The 20,285-nt window shown below is 35.9% G+C and overlaps 1 protein-coding gene across 1 annotated transcript in view; it reads left to right on the top strand.

Annotated features, from left to right (window-relative positions):
* Nucleotides 1-20,285, top strand: part of LOC114668770 (POC1 centriolar protein homolog A-like) — a 162,957-nt gene that overhangs the window by 9,680 nt on the left and 132,992 nt on the right. Inside the window, exon 4 of the mRNA XM_051921241.1 lies at nt 15,429-15,608. Coding sequence (XP_051777201.1) covers nt 15,429-15,608 — 180 coding nt within the window. The remainder of the gene's footprint in view (nt 1-15,428; nt 15,609-20,285) is intronic.

Genomic DNA, 20,285 nt, shown 5'->3' with positions numbered 1-20,285 from the left:
ACTGTGGAAGAAAGTGCAATGCATTTATGCAGTGCAGCTTCAAAAAAGGCTAAGCGAATATTATTAGGTTAGACATATTTGCAATTGTTGTTACTTAGAAATTGAAACCATCCACAGGAATGTGGTTGAAAAATGCTTTGCCACTCGATTATGATGTCATAGTATTAAATTACAATAAAGTTTAACCTAGGGAACAACTAAAACAGTATAGAAGACATAATAATTAAAGCTCTATACTTTTTTTAAGCAGAAAGCCTCCTTAGCTGTGGAATTACAAAATACGCACCTCTTCTGATCCCATGTATTGCTGAGACGTTTTTTGCTTGTACTGTAGTGCCTTGTTAATAACTGCAGTACTTGTTGCCACTTTTCCAACAGGGATAGAAACTGATTCCAGGAGCTAACTGAACAAATACATACAAGCCTGTTTTTCTTGATTGTTTTGAAGTTATTTTTTATATTTCAGAACTCCTGAAAATAAAGATGTTGTAAATACACAGCTAGCTGCCCAAATGCTTCATGTTTTCTTAACTAAGAAATGTGACTGCTTTAAGGCTGAAATACCTGTGCTTTAAACTTTTAAAGCAGTGGTGACCCCTTGTGTAAGCCTGAGGAAGTCCTTTTGCCTTTGTGTGGTTTAACTTAAAATAAATGCATCTACACTGCTATAATGTGGATCTGTACTTGTAAAGTGACTGGTGTTCACGATAGAAAGGTACTATGTAAAATAAAGAGAATTTGTTTTACACAATGAATAGCAGAATATATAGAATTTTGTCAGTGATATTTCTGTATTCTATGATTTAAGAAAAATGTGGGTAGAACCGGATAGGAGGAAATATCAATTTTTGTGATCAGTGAAAGTGAAATGATGAAACTTGTATTCCTTTTAATGTGTGAAAAACAGTGTCCAGTACAGAGGTTGTTGTAGGTGTTTCTGTCTGTAATATCTAAATGAAACTACTGTCAACAATGCAAAGCAAAAAAGAATTAATATGAACACTTTGTAAAAATAAAATATATATTTGAATTTTGATGCATTTTGGTAGCCCTTCAAAAAACCTACAGCTGAAGGCAAGGCATTGGTTTGTTGTGAATGGTACCTTGAGTGTTGCTGCCATCTAGTGCTGTTTAATTGTTAGGACATTAAAAATATTTTTAAACTAGGAGCAGTTCTCATAGTTGGTAGGAGCATTTAGTGAATTATTGAAATTAAATACCGTACAAAGGAAGGTTTCTACAGGGCCATTTTTATGGTGTGTGTGTATATATAATATGATCAAGCGGTTTTGTTACTGGTTTTCAGTAATATTTTTGCCTATCATTTGCATGCATGTTGATGGATATTAAAAATGTTATTTCAATTGTTCCAAATGCCAAACTTTAGAAATAGCAGCAGCTTCCAGTGAATTTATGTCAGGCCGAGCACAAACATTGGCTGTTCACTGTGTGTGATTAGGAAGCTCTATGTAGTGGGAACAGAGGTGTGTCTATGACAGTCACTATGAGTTACCTAAAAAAGACAGTATACTGCAGAAACAGAGTGTATATGTGCCTCTGACAGTTGTGTATAGCTCTTTTGACCTGGTTTTCTCTTCCTGAAACCGTATCCAATAGGTTGATCCATCTTTCTGTGTGTTCATATAGTGAACTACTGGTATGCAGCCATCAGACGGCAATAAGAAGCCATATGTTTACATTTATTTGTTTGGCAGACACATTTATCCAAAACGAATTACAAAACAGGTAAACATAGGTAACATTAACATGTAAACACAGGTAACATTAAGCTAGGGCCTGTTTGTTCAGCAAGTGGAGTAGGACAGATAACAAAAGTGGATTGCCGCAAGTGAAAAGATGTAATAACTAATAATTTTACAATCATAGATTACAATCAATAAAGCAATTAAACGACAATATAATGTATAACAGAGCAAAGTTTTTTTTTTTTTTTTTTTTTCCCCTCTCAATCAGTTAGACATATTCACAGAACAGATGGGCTTAAAATCACTTCATGAATACATTGAGAGAGTCATCAGTTCAGATGGAGGTGGGCAGCTTGTTCCATGAACTAGGAGACTACACAGAAAAAGAGTCTAGTTTGAGACTTGCTGCCATGCAGAAGCAGCATTACTAGACACTGTTCCCTGGCAGACCTGAGTGGACGTGAAGGAGCATACCACCTCACCAGTGTCTCCATAAACTCAGGTGCTGACCCACTGACTACTCTGTAGGCAAGCGTCAGGGATTTGAACTTAATCTGTGCTGCTACAGGGAGCCAATGTAGTGTGACATGTGCCCGTCTCGGCTGGTTAAATACAAGACGCAATTGATCCAGAATGCAGCGGCTTGATAGCAAATGTAGGTACTCATGCGAGAAGCAAATTGTAGTAGTAGTACAGACGTGACAATACCAAAGCCTGAAACAGAAGTTTTGCTGCATATTCCAACAGATAAGGTCTGAACTTCTGGATGTTGTACAGCGTGAACTTGCATGAATGAGAAACAGTAGAAATGTGGTCAGAAAAACATAGCTGCTCATGAGTCACCACCCCAAAGTTGCATACAGGCTTGGCAGGTGTTAACGACTGTGAGCCATACCTATTATGAGTCATAATTTGGTTTTCCCTTTCCATGTGTGTTCATGATTGACACATGCATGTATTCAATATAATATCTCTCTATTATAAAAAAATCTTGGGAGATGAGACTTTTTATCCTGCGATGAGATATGATCTTTTGAAGAGAGACACTTTCATGTTCGGCGAGACGAGACTTTGTGCCAAGAGATTTAACAATGCCCGGGGCCAGAAATAAAACACAAAGAGTACATGACAAAGTAGAACGTCGTAAAGAATTCAAAAACCACTGGCGTGATACACATGCAGAGCAGGTTAGAGATAATGGAAGTATGAAAATTTGAAAGTCTCAAAAAAAAATGATAGTAAAGATCGCATTAGCGCAAACAGATGGACATTATTACTCGGTGAAATAATGGAACAGCAAAAAGAGATCAAATATATTGTTCGGATTTAAACTTTAAGTCGGAGACTTGTAGATTGTCTAATTCGTGTTGCCATCTGGCAAAAGTAGTGTTTCTTCCGAATGAAGAAGCTTTTCCGCGAAAATTAAAAGATTTGTTGTTTTTGAGCAGCAGAGACGTGAAGTTGCTAGCACGTAGCGCAGACAGCAGGGTTAGCGAGTGAAGCCCCCTAGTCTCAGTAATAATAAAACTTAATTGAACTGTGCCATCCAAATCTAAGATTCAAGTGTCCGCAGCCAAACTGAACATCTTTCAAAGCATTTTTGGCATTATTAACACAATTAGTTTATCAAGTTAATATTTAAGACACAATATTATCACTTAAAAATGTGTTAAAGTTGTCAATCCATCCCGTGTTTACTCTAATTTAGGGTCGTGGAAATGCAGAGAATTATCGGTAAGTAAAAATCAGGATCTAACCTGTAATGGGGCACCAGTGTATCCACACAGCTGATCAGAGACGCATAACAGTCTTATACCAGCTTTCTCCATTTCAGGGTCACAGGAGCCAAGACCCATTCCTGACATTGTAATAGTATAGCTTCAGGTTGATGGGTATTGTTATAATTAATTTGTTGTTTTAACTCCTAGATGAAAGAAAAATTTACATTCAATTTTTAGAATGTAGTGTTTTCAGGTAATGAAGAAAATAAATAATGCTGAAAAAATTTCAAAGCAAGGAGAGACTGCAGATATTTTGGATCTTTATTTAGTCCTTACTTTCAAAATTATTCTGAGTAATGCGAGGAATGAACTTTAGTATTCACTTGTAATGTTGAAACAATTACTGTTCTCAGTATTTTGTGTGAAATGTCTTTAAATTTCAAATTCAGACCTTTGTCTTGTCTTTTTTTCTTTAAATACATTTTTATCCTTGCCATGGCATTTCCTTTCAAAAATGGCTAATTATAATTAAAGTACATTAGTGAAAATTTTGCCAGCCTTTCATTTTCTTTTGTCGTAAATTTTTATATGTTATATAATTCATAGTTATGGCTGCATCTCTTTTATTCAGCTTTGATTATTTAAGGTCATGGTAATTTTCTCTCAGTCTTTTTAATTTGCACAGATATGCATTAAAAAAAATTCTATTTACAGTTTGGCTATCTTGTTTACAGGCTTCTCTTTTACATTTTATTTTGGGTTCACACCCCCTTTGAGGCTTCCATGTGACCAAAGACTGTTATTCTGGTTTACTAAATAACTTGTGTTCCTTTTAAGATTTTCACTGTTTTTTAATGTCCATATTTGTATTGTGAATCTTCCTAGAGTCCAAAACTAATTCTGACAGAGTTGAGTTGTCAGCGTCAGTGCTGTATTCCTACGTATCTTGTCTAAAGTTGTATTGACAAAACAGACTTTTTGTAGTCAAGACTTATGTAGTTTATGTTTCATTCATGAACATGTAATTTTTCAAATAATGATTCATTAGTATTAGTTGTTCTGCGGTGGGCTGGCGCCCTGAATGGGGTTTGTTTCCTGCCTTGCGCCCTGTGTTGGCTGGGATTGGCTCCAGCAGACCCCCGTGACCTGTAGTTAGGATATAGCGGGTTGGATAATGGGTGGATGGATAGTATTAGTTGTTAATACACAATCCTATATATATTATTTAAAATAAATTTTAACTCCCTAGAAGTGTTTTTGTAGTCATGTGAAAGTTCTTAAAAATGTCACCAGAGATCTGGTACTTTAGAATTGCTATATGGACAGCCCAGGCTGCTCTGCATGTATTTTGTAGTGTGACAATAGAGGCACAGATGCAGTCAAACCATGGCATCTAATCAGTGATTTTCTGTAACTTTTTTCCATTACACTTTTTTAGGTTACTGCAGCTTTACATAAGTGGCATGCCAAAGGAAGTTTGCAAAGCAGCCTTACCCAAATGGCAATGTTTTGTCTGTTTAGTTTAGCTCTGAAGGGATTATTGTTTGTTTATCAAATTTAGCAGTTTATACTGAACAAAAGTAGGTATAAACTATGTTACATTTGGGTCACAATGCATTTGATCCTTTTAAAAAAAAAAAAATAAAATAAAATAAAAAAAAAAAATGTTATTTTATTGTAATCATTCATACAAATCGATCAATTTTTACAAAAAAATAGGATTGAAGAACCAGTCGACCCCCACCCCTGAGAGAGAGCATGGCCAACGGGGGTAAAACTTAAGGCTTGTAAACATACCTAAGTTGATGAGTTTAATAGGCCAATAGAGATGAATGGAGAAGAAAAGGAAAGGCGGAGATAATTGCTTCCTTGGTGCTTTAAGAGCTTATTCTAAGATTTTATTGATTATATCCTGCCAGGTTTTAAAAAAATTCTGCACAGATCCTCTAACTGAATATTTGATTTTTTTCCAATTTCAAATAGCATAAAACATCGGTTACCCACTGACTTAAAAGAGGAGAGTTAGGATTCTTCCAGTTTAGCAAAATAAGTCTACGTGCCAAAAGTGTAGTGAATGCAATCAGTTTGTTTGTCCTGCTCCACTTTAAACCCATCTGGAAGAACACCAAACACAGCTGCTAATAAGTTAGGAGGGATTGTGACACCAAGGCTATCTGAAAGGTACTTAAAAATTTTGGTCCAAATTGATGTTAATTTGGCGCAGGCCCAAAACATGTGACCCAGTGAGGCTGGGACTTGATTGCAGCGTTCACAGGTTGGATCTTGCCCTGGAAACATTTTGGACAGTTTTAAGTGAGACAGATGTGCTCGATATATAATTTTGAGTTGAATAATTGCATGCTTTGTGCATATGGAGCTTGAGTGAATTCTCTGCATTGCTACTTTCCACTCCCTTTCTGATATATTGATTAAGAGATCTTTTTCCCCATTGTCGTCTTTAATCTTTGAAAGGGAGGAACTGTAAAATAATTTTATATATTGCAGAGATGGTGTCTGAGTCCTTGAAATTGAGCAATATTTTTTCCAGCATGGACGTGGGTGCAAGATGAGGAAAATCAGGCAGGTTCTGTTTAACAAAGTTCCTAATTTGAAGATAGTGAAAGAAATGTGTAGCTGGAAAGTTAAATTTGGAATGTAATTGTTCGTAGGATGCAAAGATGTTGTCTATATAAAGATCTCCGAGCAATTTAATCCCATATTTTTTCCAGATATTAAAAACTGTATATGTTTGCGAGGGTTGAAAGAGGTGGTTCTCTTGCAGAGGTGCCACAGATAAAAGCTTCTCCATCTTAAAATGCTTTCTACATTGGTTCCGTATTCTGAGTGAGTGAAGCACAATTGGGTTATTAGTATATTGCCGATACCTTGCATTTATTGGGGCACAAAGCAGGGAATATAAAGAAGTACTGCAGGATTTTACTTCTATTGTGGACCAGGCCTGTGTATGTTCATCTATTTGTGTCCAGGTTTTTATAGCTTGTATGTTTGCTGCCCAGTAATAAAACTGAAAGTTAGGTAGAGCCATACCACCTTCTGCCTTAGGTCTTTGTAGGGTCGCTCTTTGGATACGTGGATGTTTTGAATTCCAAATAAATGAGGTTATTGTTGAATCTAATTACTTAAAAATGATTTATTGATGTATATGGGAATGTTTTGAAATAAAAAAAAAAAGAAGATAAATATTCTTCCTAAGCTTAACAACATTAATTTTTCCAGTTATAGTGAGATGAAGGGTTGACCATCTATGCAAGTCTTGCTTAATTTTTTCCATACAGACGGCGAGATTTTTGTTGATAAAGAGCTTTGTATTTACTTGTGATGTTTACCCCTAGGTATTTAAACTGATCTGCAATAATAAAAGGAAAGGTGTCCAATATGATATTGTATGCTTGAGAATTCACTGGAAAGAGTACACTTTTATTCAGATTAATTCTGAGACCAGAGATCTTTTGAAATTCTGTAAGTGCTGCCAAGACTGCAGGCACAGAATTTTGTGGGTCTGATATATACAGTACCATATCATCTGCATATAGAGAAATTTTCTGTTCCAGTCCTTCTCTGATAATCCCATTTATCTGATCAGCATTTCGACAGTGAACCGCCAGTGGTTCAGTGGCGATTGCAAATAGCAGTGGTGACAAGGGGCATTCTTGTCTGGTACCACGTTCTAGTTTAAAGTAGTCTGAACAAATGTTGTTAATACAAACTGAAGCTTCTGGATTGGTATACAGTAGTTTGATCCATGCACAAATGTTCGGGCCAAACCCAAATTTCTCTAATGTAGTGAAAAGGTATTTCCATTCAATCATGTCAAATGCTTTTTCTGCATCCAATGATAATAATATTTCTGGGGTGTTTGACTTTGTTGGTGAGTATATTACATTAAACAGGCGTCGAAGATTGGAGGATAAGTGTCGACCCTTGATAAATCCAGTTTGATCTTGTGATATTACCGAAGGCAGCACTTTCTCCATCCTTCTAGCTATGATTTGTGAGAGTATCTTAGCATCATTATTCAGAAGTGAAATTGGTCTGTATGATACATATTGTAATAAGTCCTTATTTTGTTTAGGAAAGACGATGATTAATGCTTGGTGAAAAGTTTGAGGTAGAATTTGATTGTCTCTAGCTTCTGTAAATGTTGCTAATAGGAGGGGAGCTAGCTGAGCGGAGAATTTCTTATAAAATTCTGCAGGGTAGCCATCGTGGCCTGCTGCTTTCCTGCCTTGAAGTGACTTTATAGCATCTAGTAATTCTGATAGCGCAGAGGTTTATCCAGTTCCTCTGCATTAAAAGTATCTATTTGTGGTAACTGTAATGTATCCAGAAATGCATTAGATTGTGTGTTGTCTTCTTTAAACTCAGTAGAATATAAGGATTTATAGTAGTCTCTAAATGTGTGCATTATATTTTTATGGTCAATGATTTCGACTCCATTCGTGTTGGTGATTACTGGGATTGCATTGCGAACTTCTTGCTTGTGGATTTGTTGAGCTAAAAGCTTATTAGCGTTCTCTTGATTTTATAGTAATGATGTCTGGATTTATAAATTAGTTGTTCAGTTTCTTTAGTGGTTAAGAGGTTGAGTTCTGAATGCAGAGCCTGCCTTTTCCTATGTAGAGCCTCGCTTGGAAGCCTGGCATGTTCTTCATCTATTCTAGTAATTTTGCTTTTTAGTTCTGATACTTTCTTGGTTTCTAATTTATTCCTGTGGGAAAGAGATGAAATAATCTGTCCTCTTAAGAAGGCCTTTAGAGTTTCCTAGAGCATTCCTGCAGAAACCTCTGAGGATGTATTTGTCTCTAGGAAGAAACTGATTTGTTTGGATATAAATTCTGCACAGTTCTCATCTGCTGATAGAAGCGGGTTAAGACGCCGTCTACGAGGTGAGTGTGTGGGGCATAGTGACTTTAGCTCCAAGATCAAAAGTGCATGGTCAGAAATAACAATAGCATCGTACTTGCAAGATTTAATCGTAGGCAAGAAATTATTATCTATAAAGAAATAATTTATTCTTGAGTAGCAATGATGTACTGGTGAGTAGAAAGAATATGTTCTTGAGTTTTGCTTTAGAAACCTCCAGGGGTCTGATAAGTTGTGGTCAGTTACAAAATGTGTAATTATCTTTGCAGTGTTAGATGTCATCCCCCCTGTGACAGGAGTCCTATCTAAGAGTGGATTTAAAACACAATTGAAGTCCCCGGCCATTATAATTTTGAGTGTTCACATTGGGAATGGATGCACATACGTTTTGTATGAATTCCTTATCGACATTCGGCGCATAAACATTTATCAAAATCATTTTACAGTTAAATAAGTTGCCCATGACCATCACATATCTCCCTTCCAGATCAGATACTACATCTGATGCTACAAATTAGACTGTTCTATGTATGAGAATTCCCACACCTCTAGTTTTCTTTGTAAAGCTAAAATGGAACATTTGGCAAGCCCAGTCCTTTTGCCGACGGAACTGATCCTTGCTTAGTAAGTGGGTCTCCTGTAAAAATACTATTTTAGCGTTTAAACCTGTTAGGTGAGAGAGTACTTTCCTTCTCTTTAATTCATGATTCAGGCCTTTAACATTCCAGCTCACAAAGTTAACTGTCCCATTATGGAGATATTGATTCTGAGTTTTTGATGTCATTTTATAGTCTTAACTGGAAGTAAGACCGCTTTAACCTTAATTTCCTATTTCCCCATGAGTTATTGCCATGCAGCCTATTGTTACGTTGGTAGTTATAATTATAAGGATTAAAAGGATAGATTAGATATAGACTGCTCTCTTTCTCTCCCCCCTTTATCCTCCCACCCCCATTTTGCCTCCCCACGTGAGGCTGGACCCCACATCACAAAGTCTCGGTCCTCTGACATACCTAGAGACAGAGCATGTCCAAAGTAAAAACAAGCCCCCACGCAGTGGTGGTTTAGGATTAAAAAGTAGAGATATCTATTGCCAATATAGTCTAAATACTATATGCCTAAAATATAATCATTAACAAACTATTATTATATATAATCATTAACAGACTATAAGCTTAAAATATATAATATAATCTTCAGCAATCTTAAAGTAATTAGATAATAAACCCAGGGGATGGTGTTAGAAAGTGGTCCAGGATAAACATAGTAAGTCGTAATGCAATAATAACAATAAACCAAGAGTATGATGTTAAACAGTCTCCTTTAGGGTAGTAAGAAGAAAAAAAAAAGTTAATTTCTTCCACATACACGTCTATAACTGTAATTAAAACATAAACAGAAAGCATCCGAGTAATGAAAAGGATGTATAATTATAATACCCATATCATTACAAGATCTTCGATTATAATATTATTCCTTCTGCTTCCATCTTCCAGAGCAGCAAGTCTGTCTCCGAGTTTTTTGCATTCGGAACTGGCAGCTGTTGCTTTTCCATCAGCGGTGGATGCTAGATTTTTGGCTATTTCAGTTCGAGTCGTGAATGCCTGCTTAACATCCTTCAGCTGAACTGTTTTTGAGGTCTGCAGTCTTCTTTTGTTCTGAGTTTATCCACCCCAATCCCCCTGGAGTTAAAATTTAAGTTTAAAAGTTTAATCTAACTTAGAAAAGTGTTTTCCATTCAGATTGTTTTCCTTCACAAGTAAACTCTGGTGCAGGCAGTCATCTTGTCACAGGATAATTGTTTTTGCTCTGCTTTCAAAGATATGTGAAACCATGCTGTATTCAAATTTTTGTCTGCCAACAACAACAATTTGCATGAGCAAGCACTAATTTATTTATATTTTTTGTATTTGCAAGTCAGAGTTGCATTCAACTACAAATATATGAAATTTCTTGGGCTTGTTATAGCAAGACATTTGTTAGGCATAATTTATTCTGCTAAAAAGTTTTGAGTAGACAAGATTAGCTCTGGAATTGCTTATCCCAATTAGGACAAGTGAATTTGAAATAGCAATGCAAATACTGTATGAGTAATTTATAACAGTTTTGTATCTTGGAATATGCTGCTTGCTTGACTTAGTTAAGAAGTGTTAGTGCTGTTAGACTTGGTCCTATTTGAATATACAGTTAGGTCCATAAATATTTGGACAGAGACAGCTTTTTTCTAATTTTGGTTCTGTACATTACCACAATAAATTTTAAATGAAACAACTTGGATACAGTTGAAGTGCAAACTTTCAGCTTTAATTCTGTGGGGTGAACAAAACGATTGCATAAAAATGTGAGGCAACTAAAGCATTTTTTAACACAATCCCTTCATTTCAGGGGCTCAAAAGTAATTAATTGGACAAATTAAATAACTGGAAATAAAATGTTAATTTCTAATACTTGGTTAAAAAGCCTTTGCTGGCAATGACAGCCTAAAGTCTTGAACTCATGGACATCACCAGATGCTGGGTTTCCTCCTTTTTAATGCTCTGCCAGGCCTTTACTGCAGCGGCTTTCAGTTGCTGTTTGTTTGTGGGCCTTTCTGTCTGAAGTTTAGTCTTCAACAAGTGAAATGCCTGCTCAATTGGGTTAAGATCAGGTGACTGACTTGGCCATTCAAGAATTTTCCACTTCTTTGCTTTAATAAACTCCTGGGTTGCTTTGGCTGTATGTGTTGGGTCATTGTCCATCTGTATCATGAAACACCACCCAATCAATTTGACTGCATTTAGCTGGATTTGAGCAGACAGTATGTCTCTGAACACCACAGAATTAATTCGGCTGCTTCTGTCCTGTGTCACATCATCAATAAACACTAGTGTCCCAGTGCCACTGGCAACCATGCACGCCCAAGCCATCACACTACACTGCCTCCACCGTGTTTTATAGATGATGTGGTATGCTTTGGATAATGAGCTGTTCCACGCCTTCTCCATACTTTTTTCTTGCCTTCATTCTGGTAGAGGTTGATCTTGGTTTCATCTGTCCAAAGAATGTTTTTCCAGAACTGTGCTGGCTTTTTTAGATGTTCTTTAGCAAAGTCCAATCTAACCTTTCTATTCTTGAGGCTTATGAGTGGCTTGCACCTTGCAGTGCACCCTCTGTATTTACTTTCATGCAGTCTTCTCTTTATGGTAGACTTGGATATCGATACGCCTACCCCCTGGAGAGTGTTGTTCACTTGGTTGGCTGTTGTGAAGGGGTTTCTCTTCACCATGGAAATTATTCTACGATCATCCACCACTGTTGTCTTCCGTGGATGTCCAGGTCTTTTTGCGTTGCTGAATTCACCAGTGCTTGCTTTCTTTCTCAGGATGTACCAAACTGTAGATTTTGCCACTCGTAATATTGTAGCAATTTCTCAGATGGGTTTTTTCTGTTTTCGCAGCTTAAGGATGGCTTCTTTCACCTGCATGGAGAGCTCTTTTGACCGCATGTTGTCTGTTCACAGTAAAATCATCCACATGCAAGCACCACACCTCAAATCAACCCCAGGCCTTTTATCTGCTTCATTGATAATGACATAATGACAGACTTGCCCACACCTGCCCATGAAATAGCCTTTGAGTCAATTGTCCAATTACTTTTGAGCCCCTGAAATGAAGGGATTGTGTTAAAAAATGCTTTAGTTGCCCCACATTTTTATGCAATCGTTTTGTTCACCCCACTGAATTAAAACTGAAAGTCTGCACTTCAACTGCATCTGAGTTGTTTCATTTAAAATTCATTGTGGTAATGTACAGAACCAAAATTAGAAAAAAGTTGTCTCTGTCCAAATATTTATGGACCTAACTGTAAGTAAAGTTCAGTCAGTGCATCTCTCTGAATGTATATGCATGTCTGAGAGAGAGAAAAAAATATATATATACTAATCAACTTAGAATATTTTGTATGTATAATAGAAACATCATAGTGTTTTAAAGCATATATGGTAGGCATTTTAAAATAAAAAAGATTATGCCTTTTATGTGCAGTGCTTTTTGAAGAACATAAGCAATACCGCCCCTGTGGCTTGACCATTTTTCAGCTTCTGTAGGTCTCATCACATTGACTTTATATTGGTGAGAGACAACACCATGCTAATAATAACCAGCTGTCAATCTGTCTTCATGTTAGTGAGTGATGAGACTGTGGAAGTTAGATTAGGTATTCCTGCCGGGTAGATGTGCTCCTGAGGAATTAATAAGAAATTGAAGAGAGCACATTGATGCTCATCACTCTCTGTCAGGGAGACAAACCCATTCTGTTAGTCAATTGTAGAAGAAAATCTTCCAAACTGGGGAAGATCTTGATGTAATTAAAATGCCAGTGACAGCTCTTGAGAGATGCTGCCTAGCAACCAATAATCTACAGATGGATGTCTCGCCCAGCTTTTTAGAGATGATCAAACAATGATGAAGAAAAGCACGTTATTTTTAGTGCCAATGTATTTAAAGCTGCCTTGTGCTCCATGGGAACAGAGTGATTAATAGGCACCTGGAAAATATTAATGATCATTTTTTTGTTTTCTAAGATAAACAATACAATTTAATACATATCCATGCATACTGTATGTTTTTTTGAAATCTTTACATTAATTTATAAAAAAGAGAAGATTTCCTAATTGAAAATTGATTTTTAGGTTGCTTCACTTAAACCCGACTTTAAAAAAAATGACATTTTTCTTCCTTAAATTAATTAATGAGGTTAATGACTTGATCTATATTAGACTACCTTAATTTGCTAAAAGAGAGTATATTTATTACACTGTAGCAGACAAAAAGCATTTTATCCTGAAGTAGAAATTGCATTACTACTTCAATCTATTTAACTTTAAAATAAAAGTGTGCTGGTGTATTGACAAATTAAATTAATTTTGTATTAATTGTATCCACAATTTTATTTTTATTAAGTGTTATATAGGGTGATGGTGTATGTAGTTATCATGCATAAAGGTATAAATTATATTTGGGACAATTAATAGGATGCATCTATTCATCCATCCATCACATGTAGCCCCAGTCCAGTTTAAGATCACAGAGGTCAGGTCAGGTTGGGGAGTCTGCATTGGTACAGCTCGTTGCCGCACCCACTACACGATGCAACAGCTTAGGTTGGCAACTCCTCCAGGCAGACATGTGGTCCAGTCCCACCCCCCTGTAAATGACCATCTATCTGCTGCAGCCAGGTGTTACGTGGGCGTCCCCTTAGCTTGGTGCAGCCGCTTACACCCTCAACAATGAGGATCCTGTGAGCCAGATCACCCTCTGTGACTCACGCCACATGGCCGTAGTGCTGTAACTGACGCTCCCTCGCAATGCAGATAATGTATCTCATTCGGGACTCTGTGAGCAACTGCTCATTCGACAAAAATCCAAACCAACAGTACCCAAGGATTTTCTGGAGAGACACAGTACCAAAGGAGTTCAGTCTTCGTCTCAGGTCACTGGATGGCGTCCATATCTTGCAACCACATAGCAAGACCAAAAGTACCAGGACACTAAAGACTTGGACCTTTGACCTTTTGCATAGATATCGGGAGCGCCACACACCCCTTTCCAGCAACCTCATGACCCCTAATGCTCTCCCAATCCGTCTACTGACTTCATAGGAAGAGTCACCAGAGACATGAATGTTGCTGCTGAGGTAAGTAAACCTCTCGACAAGGTCGACGCTCTCTCCGCAAACAGACACACTGCTGATGGCTGTGCCCAAGAGGTCATTAAGGAGAACTTATTATGTGTTTAATTTTAAAAAACACCAATATGTCCACAAATTTCAATAACATATTATAATCTTTATTATGTAGTTTTCAAGCAGTTATTTTAATTATCACTATAGTAAAAAAAGAAAAAAATAATAATGCCTAATACCATTGCAATAGGTGGGACCTCTGCTGAAAATTTGATGGTGTTATCTACTCTTCTATAGTACTAAATCAAGCTTACCATCTAATGCATTTTCCCCCCCCTCTAAAGCGTCAGAAAAAATGTAGGTTTGCCTCTTCCTTTATACTGAAATGTTTTTTACAAAGTTAGCACAGCTTCATTAATTGTTTTATATGTTGCTAAAAATGCCATTGAGTCTGATTTTATATGTTGAAGACCTTGTCACTTTCTTTAGGTCTGAGCAGCATAGTGGTCACTGTGGTTGGTACATGAGGAGGATGAGTTTTAGTTTTTTTACATATTAAGTTTTTGTGAACATTGTGTTACTGGCTGATACATATTCGTGTTGCTTCTCAGAGTGTTATTTATGACAGCAACCCATTAAAAGATAATAAGCAATACTACAAATGATCACATTGGGCAAATCCTTTGTCTTGGTACTGTATGTATAGAAATTTACAAAAGATGATCTTCTGTACTTTTACCTTGTACTCATCTTTATGAAGTATACAAATACCTGTACGATAGGAAATAATAATGATTGTATCAACAATTTTAAGTTATTTTTTCAGGAATTTCTTCATTAGATAACTTGGCCTAGAGAGCTTTTGCTTTATACAGTGATCATCATTATGTCCCAAGCCTGCCAGATTGCTCTCATGACCCTTTGTTAATTGGAGGAATAGTACAATCAATCTCTCTCTCTCTTTTTTTTTTTTTTAACTCTTAATTGTATTAATTTCTCTTTCAAGCCATGAAGTTAACATCATTAAGAGGAGAACATTATATTAAGCTGTTGAAGTTTAATATGGTTGACACTGTACCTTTTAGTTATTCTTCATTTTACCCAATAAGCCAAGACATGAGCATTCAGTGACCTCTGCTGGTACATTTGAGTGTATGCTGTACTTGTGATTTTTTTTTAATAGGTTATGAAACTTGTATGTAGTTTCATTTCAAATTATGTATATTGCTCTTGGCAAAGACACTGCTTTCACAGCAGAAGAATACGTTTGAGGATTGATCAATCCTTATGCATTTGACTACTGATTCATATTTGATTTTTTTTTTTTTCTCTCAGAAAAATTATCAAACATAATGAATGGTTGTTAATCTCCAGATAAAGCTGATTAACTGAATGATTGATTTAAAGGATGTGCTTCAAAAGACACACTTTAAGAATTTTTTTTTTTTTATTTTAGAAAAGGAGAATCCACGGTTTTCAGAGCTCATATGGGGAGTGTAAGAAGTGTGAATTTCTCCAGAGATGGCGAGTTCTTGCTCACAGCCTCAGATGATAAAAGCGTCAAGGTGTGGACTGTGCATAGACAGAAATATCTTTTTTCGCTCAGCCAGCACATCAACTGGGTGAGATGTGCCAAGTAAGTACTAAAAAACTGTCAAAAAAGAAATAGCAGTAATAACTCTTATTTGTATTTACCTTTTTTTTGCATTGCTTAACAGATTTCAGTGCGACTGCCTTTTCCCATTTGGTCACTGTTCATTCTGAAAAGATGCTCATCAATACATTTAAGTTTCTTGATTAGTCTTTTGAACTTTTTTCATTAGCAGCAGAGTGGAACAGTCTATAGACCTGTATATTTTTGTGAATTTCATCTTCAGTTTTCTCAAGTACTCTACCACTTATGACCCCAAAATATACCACAACATGAATTCTTTGCATAATGATGAAAACTAAACAAGGATGTATCATGCAATGCATAGAGAACACTTTAAAAATGTATTACTCAGTAAATATGTTTTAAGTGAATTCATAGTATTCACCGAAGTGTAGAGTTATCATTAAATTTGTTTCCAGGAATGGTGAGGAAATCAAAGATTCCATAATGACTGCAGTGTCGGCTATTGATAGTGATAAGCTATAGAAGGTCTGGGATGAATTATTCTACTGAACTGAATTGTGGCATGTGACACAAGGCGCACTTCTAAGATTAAGAAAATGGCATAAGAGTTCCTTTACAGATTGTTTTTGTCTGTACATTCATATGATTCTTAGTTGCTAAGAAATACATGTGAAATATTTAAATTTTTAAATCACTTTCTGTCTGATTTTCCCTTTGGGAATAAGTAATGTTTATCTAATCAAATGTACACTGTAAAAAAATAATGCGTTAAAAATACTTCAAAAAAATAAGGCAACAAATTACAAGCAATATTTTTGAGTATATTTAATATACTGCACTATTGAGTAAACTTAATTTATTAATTTACTCAAATTTACCTAAAATGAATGAGTTTGATTTAATTATAAGTAGTGGCAAAAATATTTTTATTTAACTCAGAGTTTCATTTGAATTACTCAAAAAAATGAGTAATAATGCAGTGCTGGAAAGTAATGACTGTATAACAAATAAATGCTAAAATTCCATATATCTTTATTTATTTGAACATACCCAGATAGTCACAACAACGGAGTTATATTTTCAAATGTAAACATTTGAAAATTAAATCAAATGTTGATGCAAATTTTCCTTTTTTTTTTTTTTTTTTTAAACTTACGCAAAAAGTACCGGTATATCTCAATCAAGTAATGTCCCAGGAATGAGAGGTAAACGGAAGGAAACGTAGAGAGTGAAAGAGTGAAATCCTGAGGAAGATGCCGCTCTTCATACACTTCCTGCATTTACGCCAGCATATCTGGTTAAATGAATGGCCGCCTTTTCCACTGCTTTTCAGTATGCGATAGCGAAAATAGGACGTATAGGAAATCGCAACAGTTTTTTTTTTTTTTTTTGCATCGCTAAATAAATCAGTGTTAAAAATTAACCAGAAAATACATTACCTATGCAGAACAGTAATTAAATAAGAAGTCAATTAATACTGTGATGGTTAGGCAAACATCTTTTTATGTTGTTTATAGGTTGTAGTTTAGGACAAACGCCATATCGTTCTCAAACTTATCTCAAAGTGTCAAACTGCTTACGTCTGTAACTATAGTAAATGAAATACTAGTTATTCATTATGGAATTAATATGCTTTATACTTACACATTCATAGTAAAATAGCTCTTATTATGGATAAACGTTACAGTGGAATGCATTGTTGTAAAAACCAAGAAATCGATTTGAGAGGAAGTGCAGTGTCATTAAATTTAACTTAAATGTGTTCAATTCAAAATTATAGTTTTTTTTTTACTTAGAATAAGTTATAAAAAATGTTGACATTTTAAGAAAAATAAGTTAACATTATTCTTAATTTTTTTTTATTGAATTAGAATTAATCAATAAAAAGGGTAAAACCCATTTTTATTAATTAAAGTAATGATTATTTTGCATATAGTTAGCTATTTTTTGTTATTTTTCACACATGCAAGATTTATTTTTTACAGTGTAGGGTGGTATATGATTTAAATGTCAATTGTCTAAGATCAGCCATGTCCCAAAAGGGATCGATATGTTGGAAACTGATAAAACTTTAACAGAAGACATCTGAAAAATAGGTCACTCATATATGATGACACATTAGCTGCCTCCACAGACATTGAACAAGAAACAATAGAGTTGCAATACGGTATATTAGAGAGCAAAACAAAACAACGTCAGCCATATACTAACTAAAGTAGGTTATGCTATAGTAATTAATCTTGGACCGTGATTTAGATGCAGTAACTAATGGAGGATTCCTATTATTGGTAAGTAGATTATTGGAGAGTTGCCCAGTACTCTAAGCCGATGTCGTATTACACGACTTTTAGTTGTCAGAGGCTACCAAATTTGATGACTGCAGTTGTCGATCTCATTGCTGTAGTGTGTCGATTTAACATGACTAAAAATTGCTGGGGATGTCATGTGAATACATAATGACCTTCCGGCACAGTTTTCACGTATCCAAAGTATAGCAAGCTTGTCCTTTTTGGAGTCAGTGCCTGTGTAAAGGATGAATTCAGCCACACTCTCTGTCCTCATTTCTGTTCTATTGTGGTGGTGTGTAAGACAGATGAGCCTCTCTGTTCAAAACAACTGCATTCATATTATTTGTCACTGCTTTATATGAATGGTAGTTCTGGGTGGGCGCTCATTGGTTGTCTGTTCTGATGCACACAGAGCCTGCCCCTATGACTGAGGACAGAATAAAACCTGTTTGATTTTGTTGGGGCAAGTTGCAAACCAGTTGGACTGTGTTTCTAGTTATGCAAGACTTTGTGACTGGCTGTTGCTGGAGAATGTCATGACTGCCTTGGACCTTCTAAGTCTATGTAAATGAAGTCTGCATTTGAAAATCACTGGAAAAGTTGTGTAATGTGACATTGCCTTAAAGGCTCATGGGTCTACACTAGTTTTATTTTTCCCTTGCATCATTAAGGCGGTCTGCATCTTGAGATCACAATATATGCCCTGAAGTATAGATACTAATAACATCTGTAAGGTAAGCAGTAGCTAAGCCATTTATGATGTTATATATGAATAGGAACAATTTTAAAAATCGTCTCTAAACTTAAGTCACTTACAATTAAGAACTGGAGTGGTATGATGGTATGATTGTTGCTGCTGTTGATTATAGAGTAGTATGTGAACAATCTGAACAGTCTCTGACATAAAGCATTGTATTATTCAGGCCTGCTTGAGAAAAAAAAGAAGCCACCAGTTTTTTCAAATTCTTGCAGCTTAAGAAACTGTCTTTATTTTATATTATGTCTAAGATGGAGAAAATAGGTTTTGGAAAATACAGAAATGTGATAACTGACAGTTAAAACCATGCCAAAAGTAACCCTCAACCTTAGATGGCTTCAGCTGACTGACTGACCTTTTGATTATTTTTCTACACAATGTTACAATGTGCTAAAAGGACTAATTGTTCAATTGTTGTTTTAAATGATAATGATAGCTGAGTGTCCTCAGCCTACAAAAGAAATTCTGTTTCTAAACACATCGTATGCAGAGAAATGAGCACTGATCTCAAAACCAGCTCCTGAGGGACACCATGTCCATTTCCTGACAGAAAGTAGAGATTCTGATATATCATATTCTAAGCAGGTACGAGTAAGATAGGTCCTTTGATTAGCTCCGAGAAGATTAGTTAACTTAAAATATTCAAATTAAAACTAAATACTGATTTCTGAACAACAGTACATGTGGGGGAAGTCAATAATCATGTAGTAAAGAAACAGAACAATACATGAAGTTAACACAAACTGCATGTTCTGCTTAGGTACCTTTTAGATCCTCACACTTCTAAGTGGTTCACTAGCCTCCTCTAAAAAGGCATTTCATGTATCAGAACAATGGCTGCCTTCTCAATTGGGTGACTGAGGCAGACGTGTCTTTTAAATCCTAATAATTATCTGTTTCTTAGAAGTCAATTGAAAGCTCCTCTTGGAACAGCCATGTTCCAGTTTTCTTTTGTTAAAAGAAAACTCGATGCTTCTTATAGTTGTCTGAAAAAAAACTCTCTAATGGGTTTAAATGGGATGAGTCACATTTGCTTACAAAGGATCATTGGGTTAATGAGGTCCTTCAAAGCTTCAGAAGACTTCTTTACATTTAGCTTCCAGTAATATCTTTTTATTTTTTGGAATTATTGTATTTTCACCTGTTTAGTATGTTAATGCAAAATAGGCTAGTTTTGTGAGGACCTTGGTCATGGATCCTCTTAGCCTGAAGTAGCCCGATTACCTGACCTGATATTTTAGAAATGAAGTATACCTAACTAAGCTAAATATTCACTAATATTTATGGCCTGAAAGACTACAGAAGAGGTTGAACAGTTGCACTGGTGGTTGTAGCATGCTTCACAATGTGCCTGAAAATTACTTTAATTAAAGTGGGTGTTCTGTTCTAACTAAGTGCTCCAGGTCCTTGGGAGTGTCTGCTTTAGATCAGTTTGACTATTAACTCGTATGGTAGGTCTGTTCATACTGTAGACCAGCAGGGAGGTTTAGTAAGTGAGCTTTCCATTCTACTTGTGCTCCCATTAGTTGACTGAATCAATCTTGTAATGTTCTGATTTGTATGTACATGTGACGGGGAGGAGACGTGGTTAATGTTAATGACACTCAAGAGAGGAAGACGATAAAACTGTTGAGAAGACCAAGCCTGCAG

Source organism: Erpetoichthys calabaricus, chromosome 18, assembly GCF_900747795.2.
Source record: "Erpetoichthys calabaricus chromosome 18, fErpCal1.3, whole genome shotgun sequence".
In the NCBI taxonomy this organism is placed as follows: domain Eukaryota; kingdom Metazoa; phylum Chordata; class Cladistia; order Polypteriformes; family Polypteridae; genus Erpetoichthys; species Erpetoichthys calabaricus.
This window is presented reverse-complemented; position numbering and strand designations above follow the sequence as displayed.